The following is a 21,352-nucleotide window of genomic DNA, read 5'->3' as shown; positions in this document are numbered from 1 at the left end:
ATTCTACACCGAATACGTCACCTCCTGGAAGGAGACTTTACAAAAACACTACGCATACGTCTCCAGTGAAGGTATTGGCAGTGGAGGCAGACTGAAAATATGTAAAGATGGAAACCTAGATAAAGACGACCCCCTGCTAACCATAAGCTACTACAACAAAAATAGAAAGATCATGATACAGGGGAATGTGGAAAATCTGGACTCCTTCGAAAAGGAATTCCCCCAGTTGAAAACTAAGGCAGACACAAAGAGGACCAATGGACAGGAAGCAAAAGAGAGTCGAACAGAGGATGATGAGAGCCAAGTGGAGGAAGAAGAAGAGAGACCAGCAGAGGAAAACACCTCCCTGTCCATCTCCACCCGCCCCCACACCCCTCAACGAAAACAAAATGATGAAAGAGAATCTGGCCAAACTAGAACTTGATTTCAACGAATACAGAGAAACACTGGCCAAGAATTTGAAGGAGGAATTCAAACAGCTAAAAACAGAACACGAGTCCACCATCCACAAGCTGAGAAAGACCATAGAGGAGCAAAGAAATGAGATCAAAGAACTCCGTACTCAACAAAACAAAACGAAGGAGACCGTAGAAAGGCTCAGCAGGCAACACAAACCTCTTAAGGTCCAAAAACCTGAGGACACAAAAACACACACAAGGACACAGAACCCGCCGGATGCCACCCCACACGAAGACACACCGAAAGCCACAAACCCCGCTCCAACCAGCCCTCAGTCGAGTCATGCCCAGACTACTGCTACCCAGTCCTCACACACAGGAACACAAAAACCGACAGATACCCCCCCAAACGATGACACACCGAAAGCCCCAAACCCCGCTCCTGCCACACAACATATCCCAGAAACCCAGCCAACAACCAGCCACCAGGCGAGTCCTACCCAGACTACTGTTACCCAGTCTGAAAAACCAGCCCCTCAGGCGGTCCTGCTGACCGACTCCAACGGAAAGTTTCTGGACCCCCAGAGGCTGTTCCCAGACCATCAAGTCCTGAAAAAATGGTGCAGCAACACAGACCAAGCAATGGAGATCCTGAACAAAGAATCCCTTGGAAGCCCCAAATGGATTGTGATCCACACAGGCACGAACGACCTACGCACCCTACAGGAAGGCACTGCTAGGGCGGTGAGCAGGATGGCGGAAAAGGCCAGCAGGGAATTCCCCGAGGCGCGGATCGTGATCTCCACACTACTGCCCAGAAAGGACACCCCAGCCTATATAATCCACAACACCAACAGGGAGATCGACACGAGATGTTCTGTCCTCCCCAACGTCTCCCTGGCCCATCATCCAAACATCAACACAAGGGACCTCTATGACAAAATACATCTACTCAAACAGCGGATGTGGGTCTTCGCAAGAAACCTCATAAACACTGCCAAAAGATGCAGCCCTCCCACCCCCTCTACCATTGGGAGCCCAAACAGGACCACCAATGTCCCCCACCCCCCTTTACAAAACCAACAACAGAACCGTGCTTTTATACCTGACCCAAGACCCCCCTCTAGACCACAGACTGTAGACCAAGAACTGAGAAAGATCATGACGATGCTGAACAGCCTGATAGAAAGCCGGAGAAATTATTAATATTGTTATTTATCATTATCATTATTGTTATCTTATCAGTATTATTACTATTATTAGATAGATATATGTGCATGCCTCATGAAATTTATACTAAATCATCATTTAGCATTATAGAAAATAGTGTTTCCACACTCATCCCACAAAATAGGTCCATTTTATTTCGTTTTATTGAACTATATAAATGCGTTCTTTCCACATAAGCTGCTGGAATATCCAGGGCCTCCGCTCCTCAACTTTTGGGATGAAGAGTACAGACCCTGAATTCCTAAAAGCTATAAAAGACATTGATATAATTGTGTTAACAGAAACATGGTGCCAAAAGGACGTGCCGACCCACTGTCCTCCAATGTACCATGAAATCATTGTGCCCTCAGTAAAGAACACTAAAACACGCAAGGGCAGAACCTCCGGGGGAATATTGGTGTGGTATAAGGGAGAACTGGACAAACACATCTCACCGGTAAAACAGGGAAAATCACACGTATGGCTAAAACTAGATAAAAATATAGGAATAGCAAAAAAAGATGTTTACTTATGTGCGATCTACATACCTCCAATAGAATCGCCATATTTCGAAGAGGAGTTATTTGATACTCTCCACATGGAAATCAGCCATTTCCAGGCCCAAGGAAAGGTGATAATATGTGGGGACCTAAATGCAAGGACCGGTTGTGAACCTGACTTCATAGACCCACAGGGAAACAACCATGTGTTTGGCCAGACCCCTTTAGATGTCACACCAGCCATCGCAAATCGGAACAACCTTGATCGTGAAATAAATAAAAGCGGTAGGGAGGTAGTGCAACTCTGCCGAGCCTTAGGCCTGTACATAGTTAACGGTAGGTTCAGAGGGGACTCCCTAGGGAGACTCACATACTCCTCAACTCTTGGGTCTAGTGTGGTGGACTATACAATCACTGACCTGGACCCCTGCGATATCAACTCATTCACTGTCAGGCAGCAATCCCCCCTCTCAGACCATAACCAAATAAATATGTACCTTAAACTTTCTGCCCAAACTACAGACACAAAAAAGGAACCCAGTAAGCTCCATAAAATAAACCAGACATACAGATGGGCCCCAGACAGTGGAGAAAAATTCATCACAGCACTAAAGTCACCTGATCTCACAAGTAAAATATCAAAATTTAAAGAAAACCCATACGAGATCACCAGAGATGGTGTAAACATGGCCATAGAGGATATAAATATGATCTTCCATGAGGCAGCTGTAAAAGCCGACCTTGTGAAACAGAAGAGGAAGCGTCACAAAAGACAAAATAAAAATAAGAAATGGTTTGACCACGAATGCAAAAATGCCAGAAAAGACCTGAGAAAAATATCAAACCAAAAGCATCGCCAACCAAACAATCCGGACCTACGTACTAGATACAATGAAACCCTCAAAAGATATAAACACACCATTAGGAACAAAACACAAAACTATACCCACAAAATACTCGAAGAAATTGAAAACTCCACCAATCCAAAACAATTCTGGGAAATGTGGATTAACCTGAGTACAACACAATTGCAAGCATTACCAATCCAAGATGGCGACATCTGGAGAACACATTTTGAAAACCTCTACAAAGACATCCCAATAAACGAAACAAACCCAAGTCAACATCAGGTCACAGAAAAACTCCACACATTAGAAGCAACAATTAAAGACAACCAAAACCCTCTAGACTCCCCAATCACATGGAAAGAACTGGCCACAAAAACAAAATCTCTCCACCTAAAGAAAGCCTGTGGCCCAGACAACATCAAAAATGAAATGCTCAAGTTCAGCAATATGGAGATGCAGGGTGCGATACTCAAACTATTCAACATCATATTACGCTCAGGCTGTTTTCCCGATATCTGGTGCCAAGGACTAATCTCCCCCATATATAAAAGTGGAAACAAATCAGACCCAAATAACTACCGCGGCATCTGTGTCAACAGTTGTCTAGGGAAGTTATTCTGCAGTATTCTAAATAGTAGATTACTTGATTTTCTTAACAAACATAATATCCTCAGAAAAAACCAAATAGGCTTTCTTCCAAAACACCGCACAGCCGACCATATCTATACCCTTCACACCCTCATTGAAAAACATATACACCAAACAAAAAATGGGAAAATATTCGCCTGTTTCATCGACTTCAAGAAAGCCTTTGACTCTATATGGCACGAAGGGCTCTATTATAAACTTCTTCAGTGTGGAATAGGGGGCAAAGTCTATGACCTTATTAAATCAATGTATCTGAAAAACAAATGCGGGGTCAAAATTGGAGACAAACGCACCGATTTCTTCACCCAGAGAAGAGGCGTCCGGCAGGGCTGCAATTTGAGCCCGACCCTGTTCAACATATACATAAATGAATTAGCAGACATGCTGGAGCAAAGCGAGTCACCAGGTCTCCGTCTCCTGGATGGAGAAGTGAAATCCCTGTTCTATGCGGACGACCTGGTTCTGCTGTCTCCCACAGAACAGGGATTACAGCAACAACTAGACCTACTCGACAAATACTGCCAAAATTGGGCTCTAACAGTAAATCTAAAGAAAACCAACATCATGATTTTTCAAAAAAGGCCCAGATGCCAGGAAAACAAATACCAGTTTACCCTCAGTGATACCACTATAGGACACACTATGAGCTACACCTACCTTGGTCTAACTATTACAGCATCAGGGAGCTTCAGCATAGCAGTGAATGCACTGAAAGAAAAAGCCCGAAGAGCCCTATATGCAATAAAAAGAAAATTCTACAACATCCAAATCCCAATCAAAATCTGGCTCAAAATATTTGACAGCATAATCCTGCCCATTGCACTGTACGGTAGTGAAGTATGGGGCCCGCTAAATCACCAAAGCTACACTAAATGGGAAAAACACACAATAGAAGCCCTACATGCAGAATTCTGCCGAAGCATCCTTCGCACCCAAAGAAAAACGCCAACAAATGCATGCAGAGCCGAACTAGGCAGATACCCACTGATAATAAACATCCAAAAACGAGCACTAAACTTCCTAAATCACCTCAAATCTAGCTCCCCAGACACCCTTCATTTCAAAGCCTTTCAGACCCAAGAGCTAAACCCAGAAAAGAGTCCCCTGAGTCAGCTGCTACTGAAACTAAGTACTCAGCCGGACCCTGACCAGCCCCAGACCAACACAGCCGTCCAAACACCAATCCGAGTGAACCAAATCATTAAAAAATGCAAAGAAACCTACCTGGAACATTGGAACAAAATAACCGAAAGCCAAAGCAGATTAGAATGTTACCGGGCCCTAAAAAGAGAATATAAACTGGCAGACTACCTCACGACCATCAGAGACACAAAACAGAGACAGACCCTCACCAGGTACAGACTAAGCGACCACCAACTGGAAATTGAAAAAGGCAGATACAAGAAATCCTGGCAGCCTAGAGAGAATAGAATATGCGATCAATGTCTGGCTGGCGAGGTTGAAACAGAAATGCATTTCCTCCTAAAATGCGAAAAATTCAACACATCAAGAAACATATTATTCAACAAGCTAAGCCAAACAACCCCAGATTTCAAGGAATTGGATGATCTGTCAAAATTGAGATTAGTCCTAGGAGAAGGAGACAGACCATACCTTGGGGCCAAATATGTAACAACATGTCACAACCTGAGGACTGTTTAAAATTAAGACTGTTTAAAATTAATATTGAACGTACCAAATGAAGTACAAAGACTGTTTAAAATTAATATTGTTTAAAAGTAATATTGTATGTACCCAACAAATGTCAAATCGATTGACACCTACAGAATGTTGGAAAACTGTACCTTTTTGCTATGTAAGCTTTGGCAATATGGTTCTCTGTAAACTTTCATGCCAATAAAGCATTTGAATTGAATTGAATTGAATTGAATTGAATTGAATTGAGAGAGAGAGAGAGAGAGAGAGAGAGAGAGATTATGTTTTTACTCTATTCAGAACAAGCTTGTGTAGGTCTGGCACCTATTTGCTGTTTTGCACCTCTTGCTTTGGGATTCCAGCTGTTTCCAATACACAACGTGCCAGAATCTATATCCATATTTCACATATGATGTGCAAGATCTGTATCCTCAAGTAACACACAACATGCCCAGACTTCTATTCTCATTTAACACGCAACATGCTGCAACCCTTATTCTCAACGAGCACACTATGTGCCTATTCTCTCATTTAACATGCAATGGACCACAAACTAGAACTTTATTTAACACATAATTCCATGAATTAGAAGGACTACTTGCAGTTATATAGTGTCTTTTGATTTTTCAGGATGTCCCAAAGTGTTTCACAACCTCAATCAATTATTCTTTGAAGTGTGGCCATTGTTGTTATGCAGACTGATGCAGCAACCAATTTCTGCACAGCAAGGTATCACAAGCAGCACTGAGATAAATGACCAGCTCATCTTTCGAGGTGGTGTTGGGTGAAGGCCAAGTGTTGGGCAAGGGGTAAGTGTTAGTCAAGAGTTGGGGAACAGTCCCCTGCTCCTCTTCGACTACGTCCACCTGAACAGGTTGACTGGGCCTTGGTTTAACGTGCCACCTGAAAGACAACACCTCCGACAATGCAGCACTCCCTCAGTACTGCGCTGGAGAGTCAGCCTGGATTATTTTCCATCGTCAGTTCCATCGGGATTACAGCTACAGGAAACTCTCGATTTACCGGCACCTAAATAACCGGAAATCTCGGTTAACCGGCAAAATTCAGGAGTAGGTTCAGGTAAGTTTTATTACTTGCCTTCCTCAATCTGTTGCTGTGCAAGGGTGTGGCTGCAGCTGTTGCTAAGCTACAGAGACGCTTGGAACTTGTGGCCATTGTTCTGCACCTGTTGCTAAGCAACAGGGTTTGTTGCTTTATACGGAGCTCTCAGCTCTCCGTATCTTTTACTATAGCTCTTGGTTATCCGGAATTTTTGATGAACCGGCACCACGTCGGTCTCGTCGGTGCCAGATAAAAAAAAGTTTCCTGTACATGATCAAAGCTGCTTCTGAAAGTGTTAATGACCAGTGCAATGGCATCGCTGAGTGTGTTCACTGCTTTGCTTTTTTTGGTGCAGATCATGCAGGCATCCTAAGATTTGGCGAGTTCTGTCCCGGCCTGGCTCGCGATCTTTTGCTGCAAGAAAGCAGCTCCTTCTCCATTTCATTCATAAGGATAAGGGGTAGGCCATTTAGGACTGAGATGAGGAGGAATTTCTTCACCCAGAGAGTGGTGAACCTGTGGAATTCTCTACCACAGAAGGCAGTTGAGGCCAACTTATTAAATATATTCAAGAAGGAGTTAGATATATTTCTTAAGGCTAAAGGGATCAAGGGATATGGGGAGAAAGCAGGGACAGGGTACTGAAATTGGATGATCAGCCATGATCTCATTAAATGGCGGAACAGATTCGAGGGGCTGAATGGCCTACTCCTGCTCCTATCTTTTATGTGTCTATGTTTCACTTCCGATCCACTCAAACCAATGGTCGTCAGACTGACTGCACTATCTGTCCAGGGTACACCCCAGGGGGGCACCTTCTGAATTGCAATAGCTATAGATTCCTTCACTGTACTCATTCCTGCTCTTTAACCCTTGTAGCAAACGCTCCAATCATGTGGGTGTGCTCAGGATCTGACAGTTGAAGAGTTTACACTGAGCACTATAGGCTCTTACACATTTTGGTTAAGAACGTTAAAAAAAACGGATGTTTATATCGCAGCTTATCATCATGTCTCTCAGCGAAATTATTTAAGCTTGACCGCTTTAAGGCAGGAAATTAAGACAGGAAGCAGCTGGTGTTGGGAAAGATGCGCACAGTGAGGCTGCAAAAGGGGCGACAGGTGGATCAGAGAGAAAGACAGACAGGTGAGAATATGGTGAGGGGCCTGATGATGCAAAAAAAAAGGACCGACAGCAGTTTGGGTTCCACTCTTATTGGACCCTCTCCTCTGCAAGTCTGTTGGACCTTGCTCTTCCCGCCTCCCCTAATGCCAGATCCCAGCAGGCTCCAATACTGCCAGACTCTGGTCCCTCCCAAAGCTCCATGCCCCAAATACCAGACTCCCCCTTCCCCCTCGATCCCAGGACTCCCTCGAAAGTGCTCAGGAACTCCTACACTGCATTCCCAGTGCTCCCTGATCCCAGAACCACCCCCCAAAACGCTCCCGGGCCCAGAATCCCCCTCGGAATGATCCCAGATTCTACCCCAGTGTTCCCAGGACACCCATCCTAGTACTGCCAGACCCCCAAACCCCCTTCCTAATGCTCCCAGATGCCTGGTCCACCCCCAGTAATTGTACTTGGCATGACACCTCCTGTTCTTATCGAGCTTCTGACTCACCATGGGATCTCCCTCTCATGTGGATAAAGAAGTGTTCTGCAACGGCAGCATTGCTTTGCATAGCTGACATCCTTCAGAATTTAGGATTAGTAGGGTGATTCGCACAGAAAAAAAGTGGGAAACCACTACAGTAGACCAGTTCATCGGCAGTCAATGGCAATCACATGATGTGAAAGCACCGAATGAATGAATACACCAGGCTGCACTTTGCTGAATTTATATATGTATAGATATATATATATATTTTTAGGAGGGAGGTTTAAGCTCATCAAGATGAATGATGTCAGTCAGCGATCGGCACCAGGATGTAACATTAGAAAGGAGAAACAAGGTGCACAAAGGACTGGGAGAGACAGATAGTACTAGAGTAAGAAATAGTATGGTATTAGGTGGGGTCAGACTAAGAGAATACAAGAAGGTCTAAGATAGGCTTACAGTGCATGTGTGTAAACGCACAAAGCGTGGCAAATAAGATTGGTGAGCTGCAGGCGCATATAGACACATGGGAATATGATGTCATGGCGATAACGGAGACCTGGCTCAAAAAGGGCAGGATTGGGTACTAAATATTCCTGGATATAAGGTGTTCAGGGAAGATAGGGAAGGGAATAAAAGGAGGTGGGGTGGCAGTATTGATTAAGGAGAATATTACAGTGCTGGAGAAAAAGGATGTCCTGGAGGGGTCAAGGACAGAATCCATTTGGTTAGAGTTGAGAAACAACAGAGGTGCCATTACACTACTAGGTGTATTCTATAGGCCGCCAACTAGTGGGAAGGATATAGAGGAGCAAATTTGCAGGGAAATTACAGAGGTGCAAGAACTATAGAGCAGTGATAATGAGGGACTTCAATTATCCGAATATAGACTGGGATAGTAATAGTGTAAAGGGCAGAGAGGGGGAAGAATTTCTGTAATGTGTTCAGGAGAACTTTCTTGATCAGTACGTTTCCAGAGGAAGGAGGTATTGCTGGATCTGGTTCTGGGGAATGAGGTGGGTCAAATAGAACAAGTGTCAGTAGGGGAACATTTAGGGAACAGTGATCATAGTATCATAAGGTTTAGCTATGGAAAAGGACAGGGAGCAATCTAGAGTCAAAATACTTAATTGGAGGAAAGCCAATTTCAGTGGGTTGAGAACGGATCTGGTCCGGGTAAATTGGAATCAAAGATTGGCAGCCAAAACTGTAATCAAACAATGGGCCACCTTTAAAGAGGAGATGGTTCGGGTACAGTCGAGGTACATTCCCAGGAGGGGGAAAGATAGGGCAACCAAAGCCAGAGCTCCCTGGATGATGAAAGAGATAGAAAGATGAAGCAGAAAAGAGGGGTGTATGACAGGTGTCAGGTTGAGAATACAAGTGAGAACGAGGCTGAATATAGAAAGTTCAGAGGGGAAGTGAAAAGGCAAATAAGAGGGGCAAAGAGAGAGAATGTGAGAATAGAGTGGCAGCTAACATAAAAGGTAATCCAAAAGTCTTCTACAGGAATATAAAAGTAAAAGGGTAGCAAGAGGAGGGATGGGGCCGATTAGAGACCAAGAAGGAGACTTATGCATGGAGGCAGAGGGCATGGCTGAGGTACTAAATGAACACTTTGTATCTGTCTTCACCAAGGAAGAAGATGCTGCCAAAGTCATAGTAAGAGAGGAGGTAGTTGAGATACTGGATAGGATAAAAATTGGTAAGGAGGTGTTCAAAATCCTGAGGGGTCTGGACAGAGTACATAGAGAGAAACTGTTCCCATTGGCAGAAGGGTCGAGAACCAGAGGACACAGATTTAAGGTGTACGGCAGAAGAACCAAAGGCGACATGAGGAAAAACTTCTTTACTCAGCGAGTGGTTAGGATCTGGAATTCACTGCCTGAATGGGTGGTGGAGGCAGATTCAATTGTGGGTTTCAAAAGGGAGTTGGATAAGTACCTGAAGGAAAAAACTTTGCAGGGCTACGGGGAAAGGGCGGGGGAGTGGGACTAGCTGAGGTGCTCTTGCAGAGAGCCGGCACGGGCTCGACGGGCCGAATGGCCTCCTTCTGTGCTGTAACCATTCTATGATTCTATGAGGAAATAGAAAACTTATACCTATTTTGTTCCCCAGTATCAGGCAGCATCGAGCACTCACGGGTAAGGCAAAGCACAGTTAAGATAGAATCATAGACATGTACAGCACAGAAAGAGGCCATTCGGCCCATCGTGTCTGTGCCGGCCGAAAAGAGCTATCCAGCCCAATCTCTCTTTCTAGCCCTGTAGGTTACGCACTTCCAAGTGCATATCCAAGTATTTTTTAAATGTGATGAGGGTTCCTGCCTCTACCACCCTTTCAGGCAGGGAGTTCCAGACCCCCACCACCCTCTGGGTGAAAAAAGTTCTCTCAAATCCCCTCTAATCCTTCTACCAATTACTTTAAATCTATGCCCCCTGGTCTAGGCCCCTCATAATTTTATAATTAAGTCTCCCCTCAGCCTCCTCTGTTCCAAAGAAAACAACCCCAGCCTATCCAATCTTTCCTCATTGCTAAAATTCTCCAGTGCTGGCAACATCCTAGTCAATCTCCTCTGTACCCTCTCTAGTGCAATCACGTCCTTCCTGTAATGTGGTGACCAGAACTGTATGCAGTACTCTAGCTGTGGCCTAACTAGTGTTTTATACAGTTCAAGCATAACCTCCCTGCTCTTGTATTCTATGCCTCGGCTAATAAACAAAGGTGTCCCATATGCCTTCTTAACCACCTAAATACTAGGGTTGGGGAACATGCAATCACTGCAAGTACTGCTCATAACGGCTGTACAAAAACCCTGGAAGCTGCACAAAGATGTGCTGTGTCTGATAAATTACCAAATTTGGTGACAGAGAAAGACTTCAAAAGTTTTGCATCGAATGGTGGTACTTGGGTAAATATACATGTGAAGTACTTTAGCTCTAACATGTGCGAGGCGTGTTCTACTGAGATTAGTACATGTGGCTAAAGCGGTGTCTGTTGGACATCGCGGGTGTAAGTCGCACTTTCCAAAAGACGCAAGAGAGTTTGTGACTCGAGCACCACTACATCGTAACTTTAGCTATCAGCCGTGGCTCAGTGGGCAGCACGCTCGCCTCCGAGTCAGAAGGTCGTGGGTTCAAGTCCCATTCCAGAGACTTGAGCACAAAATCCAGGCTGACACTCCCAGTGTAGTACTGAGGGAGCGCTGCACTGTTGGAGGAGCCGTTTTTCGGATTAGATGATAAACTGAGGCCCGTCTGCTCTCTCAGGTGGACGTAAAAGATCCCACGGCACGATTGGGAGAAGAGCAGGGGGCGTTCTCTCCCGTGTCCTGGCCAATATTTATCCCTCAACTAATACCCTAAACAGATTATCTGGTCATCATCACATTGCTGTTTGTGGGAGCTTGCTGTGCACAAATTGACTGCCGTGTTTGCCTCCATTGCTACAATGGCTACACTTCAAAAAAGTACTTCAGTGGCGACAAAGAGTTAACTCCTCACTGCTCACTTGTCAATGATACCACATGGCATAAGAAAACTACTAGGCACTTGGTCTGAGTGTTAAACAAAGCTTTAATCAACTGTTTTACAACATGGAGGTCTAGTTGTGTCCTTCACTAGTTCCTGTTAAGAATGTCCTGCGCAAGTTGGGCCCATGCCCGAGTATTTATACTCTCCCTGGACAGCGCCACCCGTAGGCCGCTCAGTATTATTTCATAAGTCTTTCTTTCATGAATGACTGATTCACGTCACCACACGTCAGCATTTACACCAAAATATTCAGAGACAAGATAAAAACAAAAAAGGACCAAAAAAAACTACGCTAATTCTTTTTGGTTTTTAAATGCAGTGCTAATGATTAGTGATGATTTTTCCCAGTCTCCCAATGGCCGTGTGCAAATGCAGTCGGTACTGAATGATACAGAGCAGGAAAGACGCTGGTCCAATCCCTGGTCCATGCTAACTTTGCTGATCTCAGCCACAGCAGAGGCGAGGCATTATGACTGGCCTCAGTCTCCATTGGCTAGGAATAGCCAGGTTCTCATTCCTGATCGTTGTTGATGTACCAGAGACTCCTGCTGAAACGCGCACTAAGGCTGCATTTACACCAGAACACGGGATTAAGGATAAAGCAGCTTCGCTTTGCACTCGTACTGCAATAGTATAAATGCAGTTAAAAAGACTTGCATTTCTATAGCGCCTTTCACGACCTCAGGAGGTCCCAAATCGCTTTACAGCCAATGAAGTACTTTTTGAAGTGTAGTCACTGTTGTAATGTCGGAAACGTGGCAGCCAACTCCCACAAACAGCAATGTGATAATGACCCGATAGTCTGTTTTAGTGATGTTGGTTGAAGGATTAATATTGGCCCCAGGACACCGGAGATAACACCCCTGCTCTTCTTTGAAATAGTGCCATGGGATCCACCTTAGAAAGCAGACGGGGCCTCGGTTTAATGTCTCATCCGAAAGACGGCACCCTCTGACAGTGCAGCACTCCCTCAGTACTGCACTGGGAGTATCAGCCTAGATTTTTATACTCAAGTCTCTGGAGTGGGACTTGAACCCACAACCTCCTGACTCAGAGGCGAGGTCATGGCTGACCCGACACTGGTACAAACTCCTTTGGGGTCAGTTCAGGCCTCGATACCCGACTTACGCTCCACAAGTTTGGAGTTGGTGCAAAACTGAAACCATTGGCTGGCGCCAAACTTGCAGTGCGTCATCTGTGGGTGCCGAGTGAGGAGACAACTGGGCTTGTAGGTGCGCTGAGGCCAGGTGAGGTGCCCAAACTGCTGCCTCAGCAGAGATCAGATGACTCTTTATTGTTCTCCTCCAAGCAGAGAAGGCTAAGAGGAGGTTTGATAGAGGTGTTTAAAGTCATGAAGGGTTTAGATAGAGTAAATAAAGAGAAACTGTTTCCAATGGCTGAAGGGTCAATAACCAGAGGGCACAGATTTAAGGGGATTGGCAAAAGAACCAGAGACGACATGAGGAAAAACTTTTTTACGCAATGAGTGGTTAGGATTTGGAATGCGCTGCCTGATAGGGCGGTGGAAACAGATTCAATAGTAGCCTTCAAAAGGGAATTGGATAAATACTTGAAGGAGAAAAAATTGCAGGGATATGGGGAAAGAGCGGGGGAGTGGGACTAACTGGATTGCTCTTCGAAAGAGCCGGCGCAGACTCGATGGGCCGAATGGCCTCCTCCTGTGCTGTACGATTCTATCTTCTTCTACTTTCGTATGGTAGTAGCAAAGCAAATCAAATGTCAATATTGAAGTCAGATAACCAGGCCAAAGCTTCCGGTGTAACAGGGTGGATATCTTGCAGGCTGCCTGCAAATTTCCTCTGAGGGCAGTGCTCAATGATGTGCTCCAGGGTCTGATCAGGAGCTCCACAGTCGCATGGTGGGGATGCTTTAATCTTCCATCTATGGAGAAGGTGGCAGCATCTACCATGAGCGGTTCTGAGGCGGTTGATGGTTGTCCACTGTTTGCGAGGAAGGTTTGATCCGTCAGGTTGTACTGTGGGGTCCTCTATAAGGATTCTGTAACTATTCTATGATTCTATAACTCAGCAAAGGCTGGGTACTGTCATGTTAAACTGACTTTACTGCAGTTTGTTTTGAGTTTGTCTCTGCTGGAAAAGAACTGCTGTAAAGACTGAGAGAAACAAAATGGAAGCATGTCCATCTGTGGGCTAAAGGGGCGACAGGGTCACTGACTGGCTGAGGGTGGATGATGTCATGTTCACGTGAATGCCGCATGGAGTTGGGGATGTTTAAAGAACTGCCTTAAGGGGGAAAAGGGCCGAACAGGAACAAAGAACAAACAGTTTCCAACACATGGTCGCCTGTTCTCCAAAGGATTGGGGTACGGTAATGTCCAGCTTTGGCCCTTACTGCCTTGTTACTGTGCGTAACTGGTTATACTTGATAACTGAAGTTATGGATGCCACTGCAGTGGTTGTCTCGTCGAACTGGTCTGCAGGATCAAACACTTTGGGCCACGCGGGCCCTTTAACGGGCTGCGCAGCCCATTCAGAATTCCGCGTACACTTTTTTTTTCAATTTAGAAGCCAGCTCACTGGCTGCATGCGACACCTGGAGCGCTGGGCGGCCGCTTAAAGGGAACATCGCTTAGGACCTTCTAGTCTGTAGTATACGGTAGAATGTTTTCTTTTTATAAATACGCCTCACTGAAAGCCCAGTTACAGCAAGCAGTGGGTGACGTAAGAAAACTACTAGGCACTTGGTCTAAGCGTTAAACAAAGCTTTAATCAACTGTTTTACAACATGGAGGTCTAGTTGTGTCCTTCACTAGTTCCTGTTAAGAATGTCCTGCGCAAGCTGGGCCCGTGCCCGAGTATTTATACTCTCCCTGGACAGTGCCACCCGCAGGCCGCTCAGTATTATTTCATAAGTCTTTCTTTCATGAATGACTGATTCATGTCAGTGGGCACTAATCATCACCTATTTCCACCATGATTGTCAAACAGCTACTGTAAAATAAAAACTCACACCAGCCAACTCTGGGAGTGGGAGAAGAGACGAACGCAGGTGTCGCCGACCTGTTCCAAAATGCTCTCCGTGTCAGACGAAGGCGGTTGGGATGGAGGTTAATGGCCACGATAATTGCGATGGATTAAAAGAGCAATGAATTCCCACACAAAGATGTAGAGTAGGTGGTACGAGTCTGTTTGTTGCCAGAACAGTTTTTCAAAAAAATATTCGGGATCCTTCGCACTCTGTGAATGAGAGCAGCAGACTCTCGCCCACGAGGAACGCAATCCCAGTTGGAAATGGGAGACTTTCAACCCATCAGTCTGGGCTGAATTCAAACCCAGGCAGGGCAGGGGTGGGTAAAATAAAATGAAACAAAAACCTTAATCCAAAAATATATATATTTTTTTAATTTCAAAAGTTAAAATATGTGAAGTGATACATTTTGGTAGAAAGGAGGAGGAGAGGACTTATAAACTAAAGGGTACAATTCTAAAGGGGGTGCATGAACAGAGAGACCTGGGGGTATATGTGTACAAATCATTGAAGGTGGCAGGGCAGGTTGAGAAAGCAGTTTAAAAAAAGCTCACAGGATCCTGGGCTTCATAAATAGAGGCATAGAGAACAAAAGCAAGGAAGTTATGATGAACCTTTATAAAACACTGGTTCAGCCCCAACTGGAGTACTGTGTCCAATTCTGGGCACCGCACTTTAGGAAGGATGCGAAGGCTTTAGAGAAGGTGCAGAAAAGATTTAGGAGAATGATTCCAGGAATGAGGGACTTCAGTTACGTTGATAGACTGGAGAAGCTGGGGTTGTTCTCCTTGGAGCAGAGAAGATTGAGAGGGGATTTGACAGAGGTGTTCAAAATCATGAGGGGTCTGGACAGAGTAGATAGAGAGAAACTGTTCCCATTGGCGGAAGGGTCGAGAACCAGAGGACACAGATTTAATTGTGATTGGCAAAAGAACCAAAGGTGACATGAGAAAAAACTTTTTTACGCAGCGAGTGGTTAGGATCAGGAATGCGCTGCCTGAAAGGGTGGTAGAGGCAGACTCAATCTTATCTTTCAAAGGGGAGTTGGAGAAGTATCTGAAGAAAAAAAATTTGCAGGGCTACGGGGAAAGGGACTCGCTGAGAGCCGGCACGGGCTCGTCAGGCCGAATGGCCTTCTTCTGTGCTGTAACCATTCTATGATTCTATGTTAAGGTTATCTAAATGCCTCATCTTCAATCCTCACAAGAACAGATACTTGAAGGGACTGCGCATAATTTCCAGCATTTTTCACAAGTAGATAGGCTTTAGTTTCCCTCACGCGTTTTTCCCTTACACCCCAAAAATGTATTCCAAAATGATCTTTCCTAAGCCTGAATAGAAGGCAATTGAGGGGGGAGGGAGAGAAAGGAGAAAGAGTGCGCGAAAGAGAAAGAGCGAACAGAGAGAAAAAAATATTGGGGAAGAATTTACAAATTGGAATTTAATTGAAGGGCTCAGACAGTTTATATTTAGAACAGCAAGTACCCAGGAATGACTTGCACATTGGAATCTAGTTGATGGGTTCAGGTGAAATTCAAGCCATGAGAGTGGGTTATAAAACGAACCCCAAAAAACCTACTGTGGAGTTCTGAGGGTATTCTATTCAGCGCGTTACAAGCTGTTTACTTTACTGGCACTGACTGCTGCACAAAATAACATGACAGCAGGTGCCTGCACTGACAGGTTGTTATACAGGGGACCAACAAATAGAATTCAATGGATCAAGATCAAATTATTAAAGATGTGCATGTGTAGTTCAAGCATTCACATGCACACACAAAACAGGGAGCAGGAGGAATGTGTTACCCTGGAGTATGGAAGCAGTAGTGTCACAGCCGTGGCTCACCTCCAAGTCGGAAAGTTGTGGGTTCAATTCCCACTCCAGAGATTCGAACACAAAAATCTAGGCCGACACTCCCAGCGCAGTACTGAGGGGAGTGCTGCACTGTCGGAGGTGCTGTCTCTCAATAACAGGTTAAACAGAGGCCTCGCCTGTCCTTTCAGGTGGACATAAAAGATCCCGCGGCCACTATTCAAAGAACAGGAGGGGAGTTTTCCTATAAAATTCTAACAGGACTGGACAGACTAGATGCAGGAAGGATGTTCCCGATGGTCGGGGAGCCCAGAACCACTGGTCACAGTCTAAGGATAAGGGGTAAGCCATTTAGGACAGAGATGAGGAGGAATTTCTTCACCCAGAGAGTGGTGAACCTGTGGAATTCTCTACCACAGAAGGCAGTTGAGGCCAATTCATTAAATATATTCAAGAAGGAGTTGGATATATTTCTTAAGGCTAAAGGGATCAAGGGATATGGGGAGAAGGCAGGGACCGGGTACTGAATTTGGATGATCAGCCATGATCGCATTGAATGGCGGAGCAGGCTCGAGGGGCCGAATGGCCTACTCCTGCTCCTATCTTCTATGTTTCTATGTTTTCCCCGGTGCCTTGTGGCCAATATTTATCTCTCTGGTCATTATCACGCTGCTGTTTCTGGGTTGTGAAAGGCATTATATAAATGCAAGTTCGATCTTTCTTGCTTCCTTCCAGCAGTGTTTATTTGTTTTTGCACAAGTCTGCACAATCTAGGCAGCTTCTTACCTCCGGGGTGCCTGCTGTTGGAGTCACGTCCTGGTTTAAACCTCCTTCCGACTCTGGCACTGCGACCACCTCCGCCTCAATCTCGGTGTTCGATCGAAAACTCTGCAGTAACGCGCCCCTGTAATCGGTAATAACTGCAGAAACACAAAAACACACACAGGAGAAAAGAAAATTAAACCATCGTTGGAAAACTCTTGCACTTCCCAGTCCAGCTGTAGCTCAGTGGGCAGCACTCCCGCCTCTGAGTCAGAAGGTTGTGGGTTCAAGTCCTCACTCCAGGGACTTGAGCACGACAAGCGAGGCCGACATTCCCAGTGCAGTGCTGAGGGAGCACCGCACTGTCGGAGGTGTCAGCTTTCAGATGAGGCGTTAAAAATCGAGGCCCCGTCTGCCCTCTCAGGTGGACGTAAAAGATCCCATGGTGCTATTTTTAAAAAGCAGGGGAGTTATCCCCAGTGTTCTGCGGCCAATATTAATCTCTCAAATCAACATCACAAAAACAGATGATCTGGTCATTATCACATTGCTGTTTGTGGGAGCTTGCTGTGCGCAAATTGGCTGCCGTGTTTCCCACATTACAACAGTGACTGCACTTCAAAAAGTACCTCATTGGCTGGAAAGCGCTTTAGGACATCCTGAGGTTGTGAAAGGCGCTATATAAATGCAAGTCTTTGTTTTTCTCCAACTTAAAAGCTGCACAAACCAACAAGCTTAAGCTGAAAGATGGGACTGCTCTGATGGCTCAGTGGGTAAATGCATCTGTCTGGGGCCAAACCACACAGGCCAAAAAGTGTCCCAGGTCTGTACTGGGATAGCTGGTCCCAGACGGGGGCAGCAACAGAAGTTTTGCCCTGGGCGAGAGAAGGGAGAAAAAAAAATACACAATTTAAAATAAAAGTTCCTGCTCTTGATGCCACCCAGTGCCCTCTGCTGGAAGCTTTTCATGCCTGGGCGACAGGAACAACAACAACAACTTGCATTTATATAGCGCCTTTAACATAGTAAAACATCCCAAGGCGCTTCATAGGAGTGTTATCGGAAATTTATCTGGAAGAGAGGCGTAACCTAATTGAGGTCTTTAAAAGTATGAAGGGGTTTGATAGGATAGAGTGTGTGTGCGTGTGCGTGCGACTAGGGGTTATAAATATATGACCAACTGGGCCGAGCGGCTTATTTCTTTGCCCTAATTCTATGTAAAGATTTGACACCGAGCCACATAAGGAGATAATTAGGAAATGTGACCAAAAGCTTGGTCAAAGCAGTAGGTTTTAAGGACTCATACTTAAAATTCTCCAGTCCTGGCAACATCCTCGTAAATCTCCTCTGTACCCTCTCTAGTGCAATCACACAGAAACATAGAAGATAGGAGGAGTAGGCCATTCGGCCCCTCGAGCCTGCTCCGCCATTCAAAGCGATCACAGCTGATCATCCAAACTCAGTACCCTGTCCCTGCTTTCGCCCCAAATCCCTTGATCCCCTTAGCCTTAAGAAATATATCTAACTCCTTCTTGAATATATTTAAAGAAATGGCCTCCACTGTCTTTTGTGGTAGAGAATTCCACAGGTTCACCACTCTCTGGGTGAAGAAATTCCTCCGCATCTCAGTCCTAAATGGCTTACCCCTTATCCTTAGACTGTGACCCCTGGTTCTGGACTCCCCCGCCATCGGGAACATCCTTCCTACATCTCGTCTTTCTAGTCCTGTTAGAATTTTATAAGTTTCAATGAGATTCCCTCTCATTCTTCCAAACTCTAGCGAATATAAGCCTAATCGACCCAATCTCTCTTCATACGTAATTTCTGCCATCCCAGGTATCAGTCTGGTGAATCTTCGCTGCACTCCCTCCATGGCAAGAACATCCTTCCTCAGATAAGACGACCAAAACTGTACACAATACTCAAGGTGTGGTCTCACCAAGGCCCTGTACAACTGCAGCAAGACATCCTTGCTCCTGCACTCGAATCCTCTCGCTATGAAGGCCAGCATACCATTTGCCTTTTTAACCGCCTGCTGCACCTGCATGCTTACCTTCAGTGACTGGTGCAATCTATTGCCGTTCAGATAATAATCTGCCTTCCTGTTTTTGCCACCAAAGTGGATAACCTCACATTTATCTACATTATACTGCATCTGCCATATCGCCCAACCTGTCCAAATCATACTGGAGTTTCTCTGCATCCTCCTCACAGCACACACGCCCACCCAGCTTTGTGTCATCTGCAAACTTGGAGATATTACATCTAGTTCCCTCGTCTAGATCATTAATATATATTGTGAATAACTGGGGTCCTAGCACCGATCCCTGCAGTACCCCACTAGTCACTGCCTTCCACTCGGAAAAAGACCCGTTTATTCCAACTCTTTGCTTCCTATCTGCCAACCAGTTTTCTATCCAAGTCAGTACCTTACCCCCAATCCCGTGTGCTTTAACTTTGCACGCTAGTCTCTTATGCGGGACCTTATCGAAAGCCTTCTGAAAGTCCAAATACACCACATCCACTGGTTCTCCCTTATCTATTCTACCAGTTACATCCTCAAAAAATTCCAGTAGATTAGTCAAGCATGATTTACCTTTTGTAAATCCATGTTGACTTTGTCCGATCATGTCACTGTTTTCCAAGTGCTCTGCTATTGCATCTTTTATAATGGACTCTAGCATTTTCCCCACTACTGATGTCAGGCTTACTGGTCTATAATTCCCCATTTTCTCTCTACCACCTTTTTTAAATAGTGGGGTTACATTAGCTACCCTCCAATCCATGGGAACTGTTCCAGAGTCTATCGAGTTCTGGAAGATGACCAGCAATGCACCTACTATTTCTAGGGCCACTTCCTTAAGTACCCTAGGATGTAGATTATCAGGCCCTGGGGATTTATCGGCCTTCAATCCCGTCAATTCCCCTAACACCATTTCCCTACAAATACTGATTTCATTCAGTTCCTCCCTCTCATTAGACCCTATGTTCCCCGACATCTCTGGGAGTTTATCTGTGTCCTCCTTTGTGAAGACAGAACCAATATATTTAATTGGTCTGCCATGTCTTTGTTCCCCATTATAAATTCCCCTGATTCTGACTGCAAGGGACCTACACTTGACTTTACCAATCTTTTTCTCTTCACATATCTATAGAAGCTTTTACAGTCAGTTTTTATGTTCCCTGCAAGCTTACGCTCATACTCTATTTTCCCCCTCTTAATTAATCCCTTTGTCTTCCTTTGCTGAATCCTAAACTGCTCCCAATCCTCAGGTTTGCTGCTTTTTCTGGCCAATTTATATGTCCTCTCCTATCCCTAATTTCCTTTGTTAGGCAATGTTGAGTCACCCTTTATGTTTTATTTTTATGCCAAACAGGGATGAACAAATTCTGTAGTTCAGCCATGCGATCTTTGAATGTTTGCCATTGCTCCAGCAAATGGACGGCACAGGTGCAACAAGCCAAATGGCCGCCTTCTGTGCTGGTGAACTTCCTGATCTGTACAACTGAGCTGCACACTGCCTTTACTATCTGAGCTATCGGGGGAATTCAGTAAACACTATACAACACAAGATATCCGGAAGCAATTGCAAAGCTGCAATCTAATGCAGGGATTCAGGTGTGAGGGTTATAAAGAGTTGTGTTTCATTCAAGTGGTTTATAACATCTGAAACATTTGATTAGATTACTACCATGTAACCATTTGTGTATGTATCCAATGGCCCAGAAATTCGGGTCTCCACGGGTGAGTACGCACGGGGTACTCACCCGTAGGCCCAATGGAAGTGCCGGTTTCGTGCAAGCACTGTGCATGCGCGGGAAACCGGCACTTCCGTGCCCCTGAAAGAAGGGGTTAAGAAGTGGAACGCGTGCGCAGGAGAGACTGCGCATGCGCATCGAACTTACGTTTTTTTTTGCAGGTTTTCCCGGGAAGGTAAGTCTCCAGAAGTTAGATATGTAAAAAGCAGTCGCAAGGCCTGCTTTTTACAAGGTAAGTGGTGAATTCATTAAAATTAAAACATTTTTTCCCCACAGGTTTTGTTGTGTATGTACCTTTAAGGGAATAACTGGTTTTAGACTGCAGTACCGGCAGTGACCACCCCTGTATAAAAGGCCCTAGCAGGCTTCTGTATTTCAGTCTGATGTTGCCTCCTGTTCAGTAAAGTACCTGTTAAACTGTTCTCCCGAAGTCCGTGTATTATTGAGGCACGGGCTTTACAGTGGCGACGAGTAAGTTCGAACTCACCTGCAGTGTGGCATCATCTCACGGGATCTCGCCCTGAGAGGAGGGTTCTTGGAGGTCGTAGTCTGAGCAAC

General features: G+C 45.2%; 1 protein-coding gene across 2 annotated transcripts in view; it reads right to left on the bottom strand.

Annotated features, from left to right (window-relative positions):
* zfyve27 (zinc finger, FYVE domain containing 27) overlaps nucleotides 1–21,352 on the bottom strand; it is a 222,353-nt gene that overhangs the window by 132,049 nt on the left and 68,952 nt on the right. For both annotated transcript variants that reach the window (XM_085994250.1, XM_085994251.1), the window contains exon 6: nucleotides 17,060–17,193. In XM_085994250.1, the coding sequence (XP_085850376.1) occupies nucleotides 17,060–17,193 (134 nt within the window). The remainder of the gene's footprint in view (nucleotides 1–17,059; nucleotides 17,194–21,352) is intronic.

The sequence above is a fragment of the Somniosus microcephalus genome, chromosome 8 (assembly GCF_052327205.1).
Source record: "Somniosus microcephalus isolate GS21.2 chromosome 8, FLI_Smic_1.0, whole genome shotgun sequence".
Taxonomy (NCBI): Eukaryota; Metazoa; Chordata; class Chondrichthyes; order Squaliformes; family Somniosidae; genus Somniosus; species Somniosus microcephalus.
The sequence above is the reverse complement of the archived record's forward strand: the minus strand, read 5'-3'. Positions and strand labels throughout refer to the sequence as shown.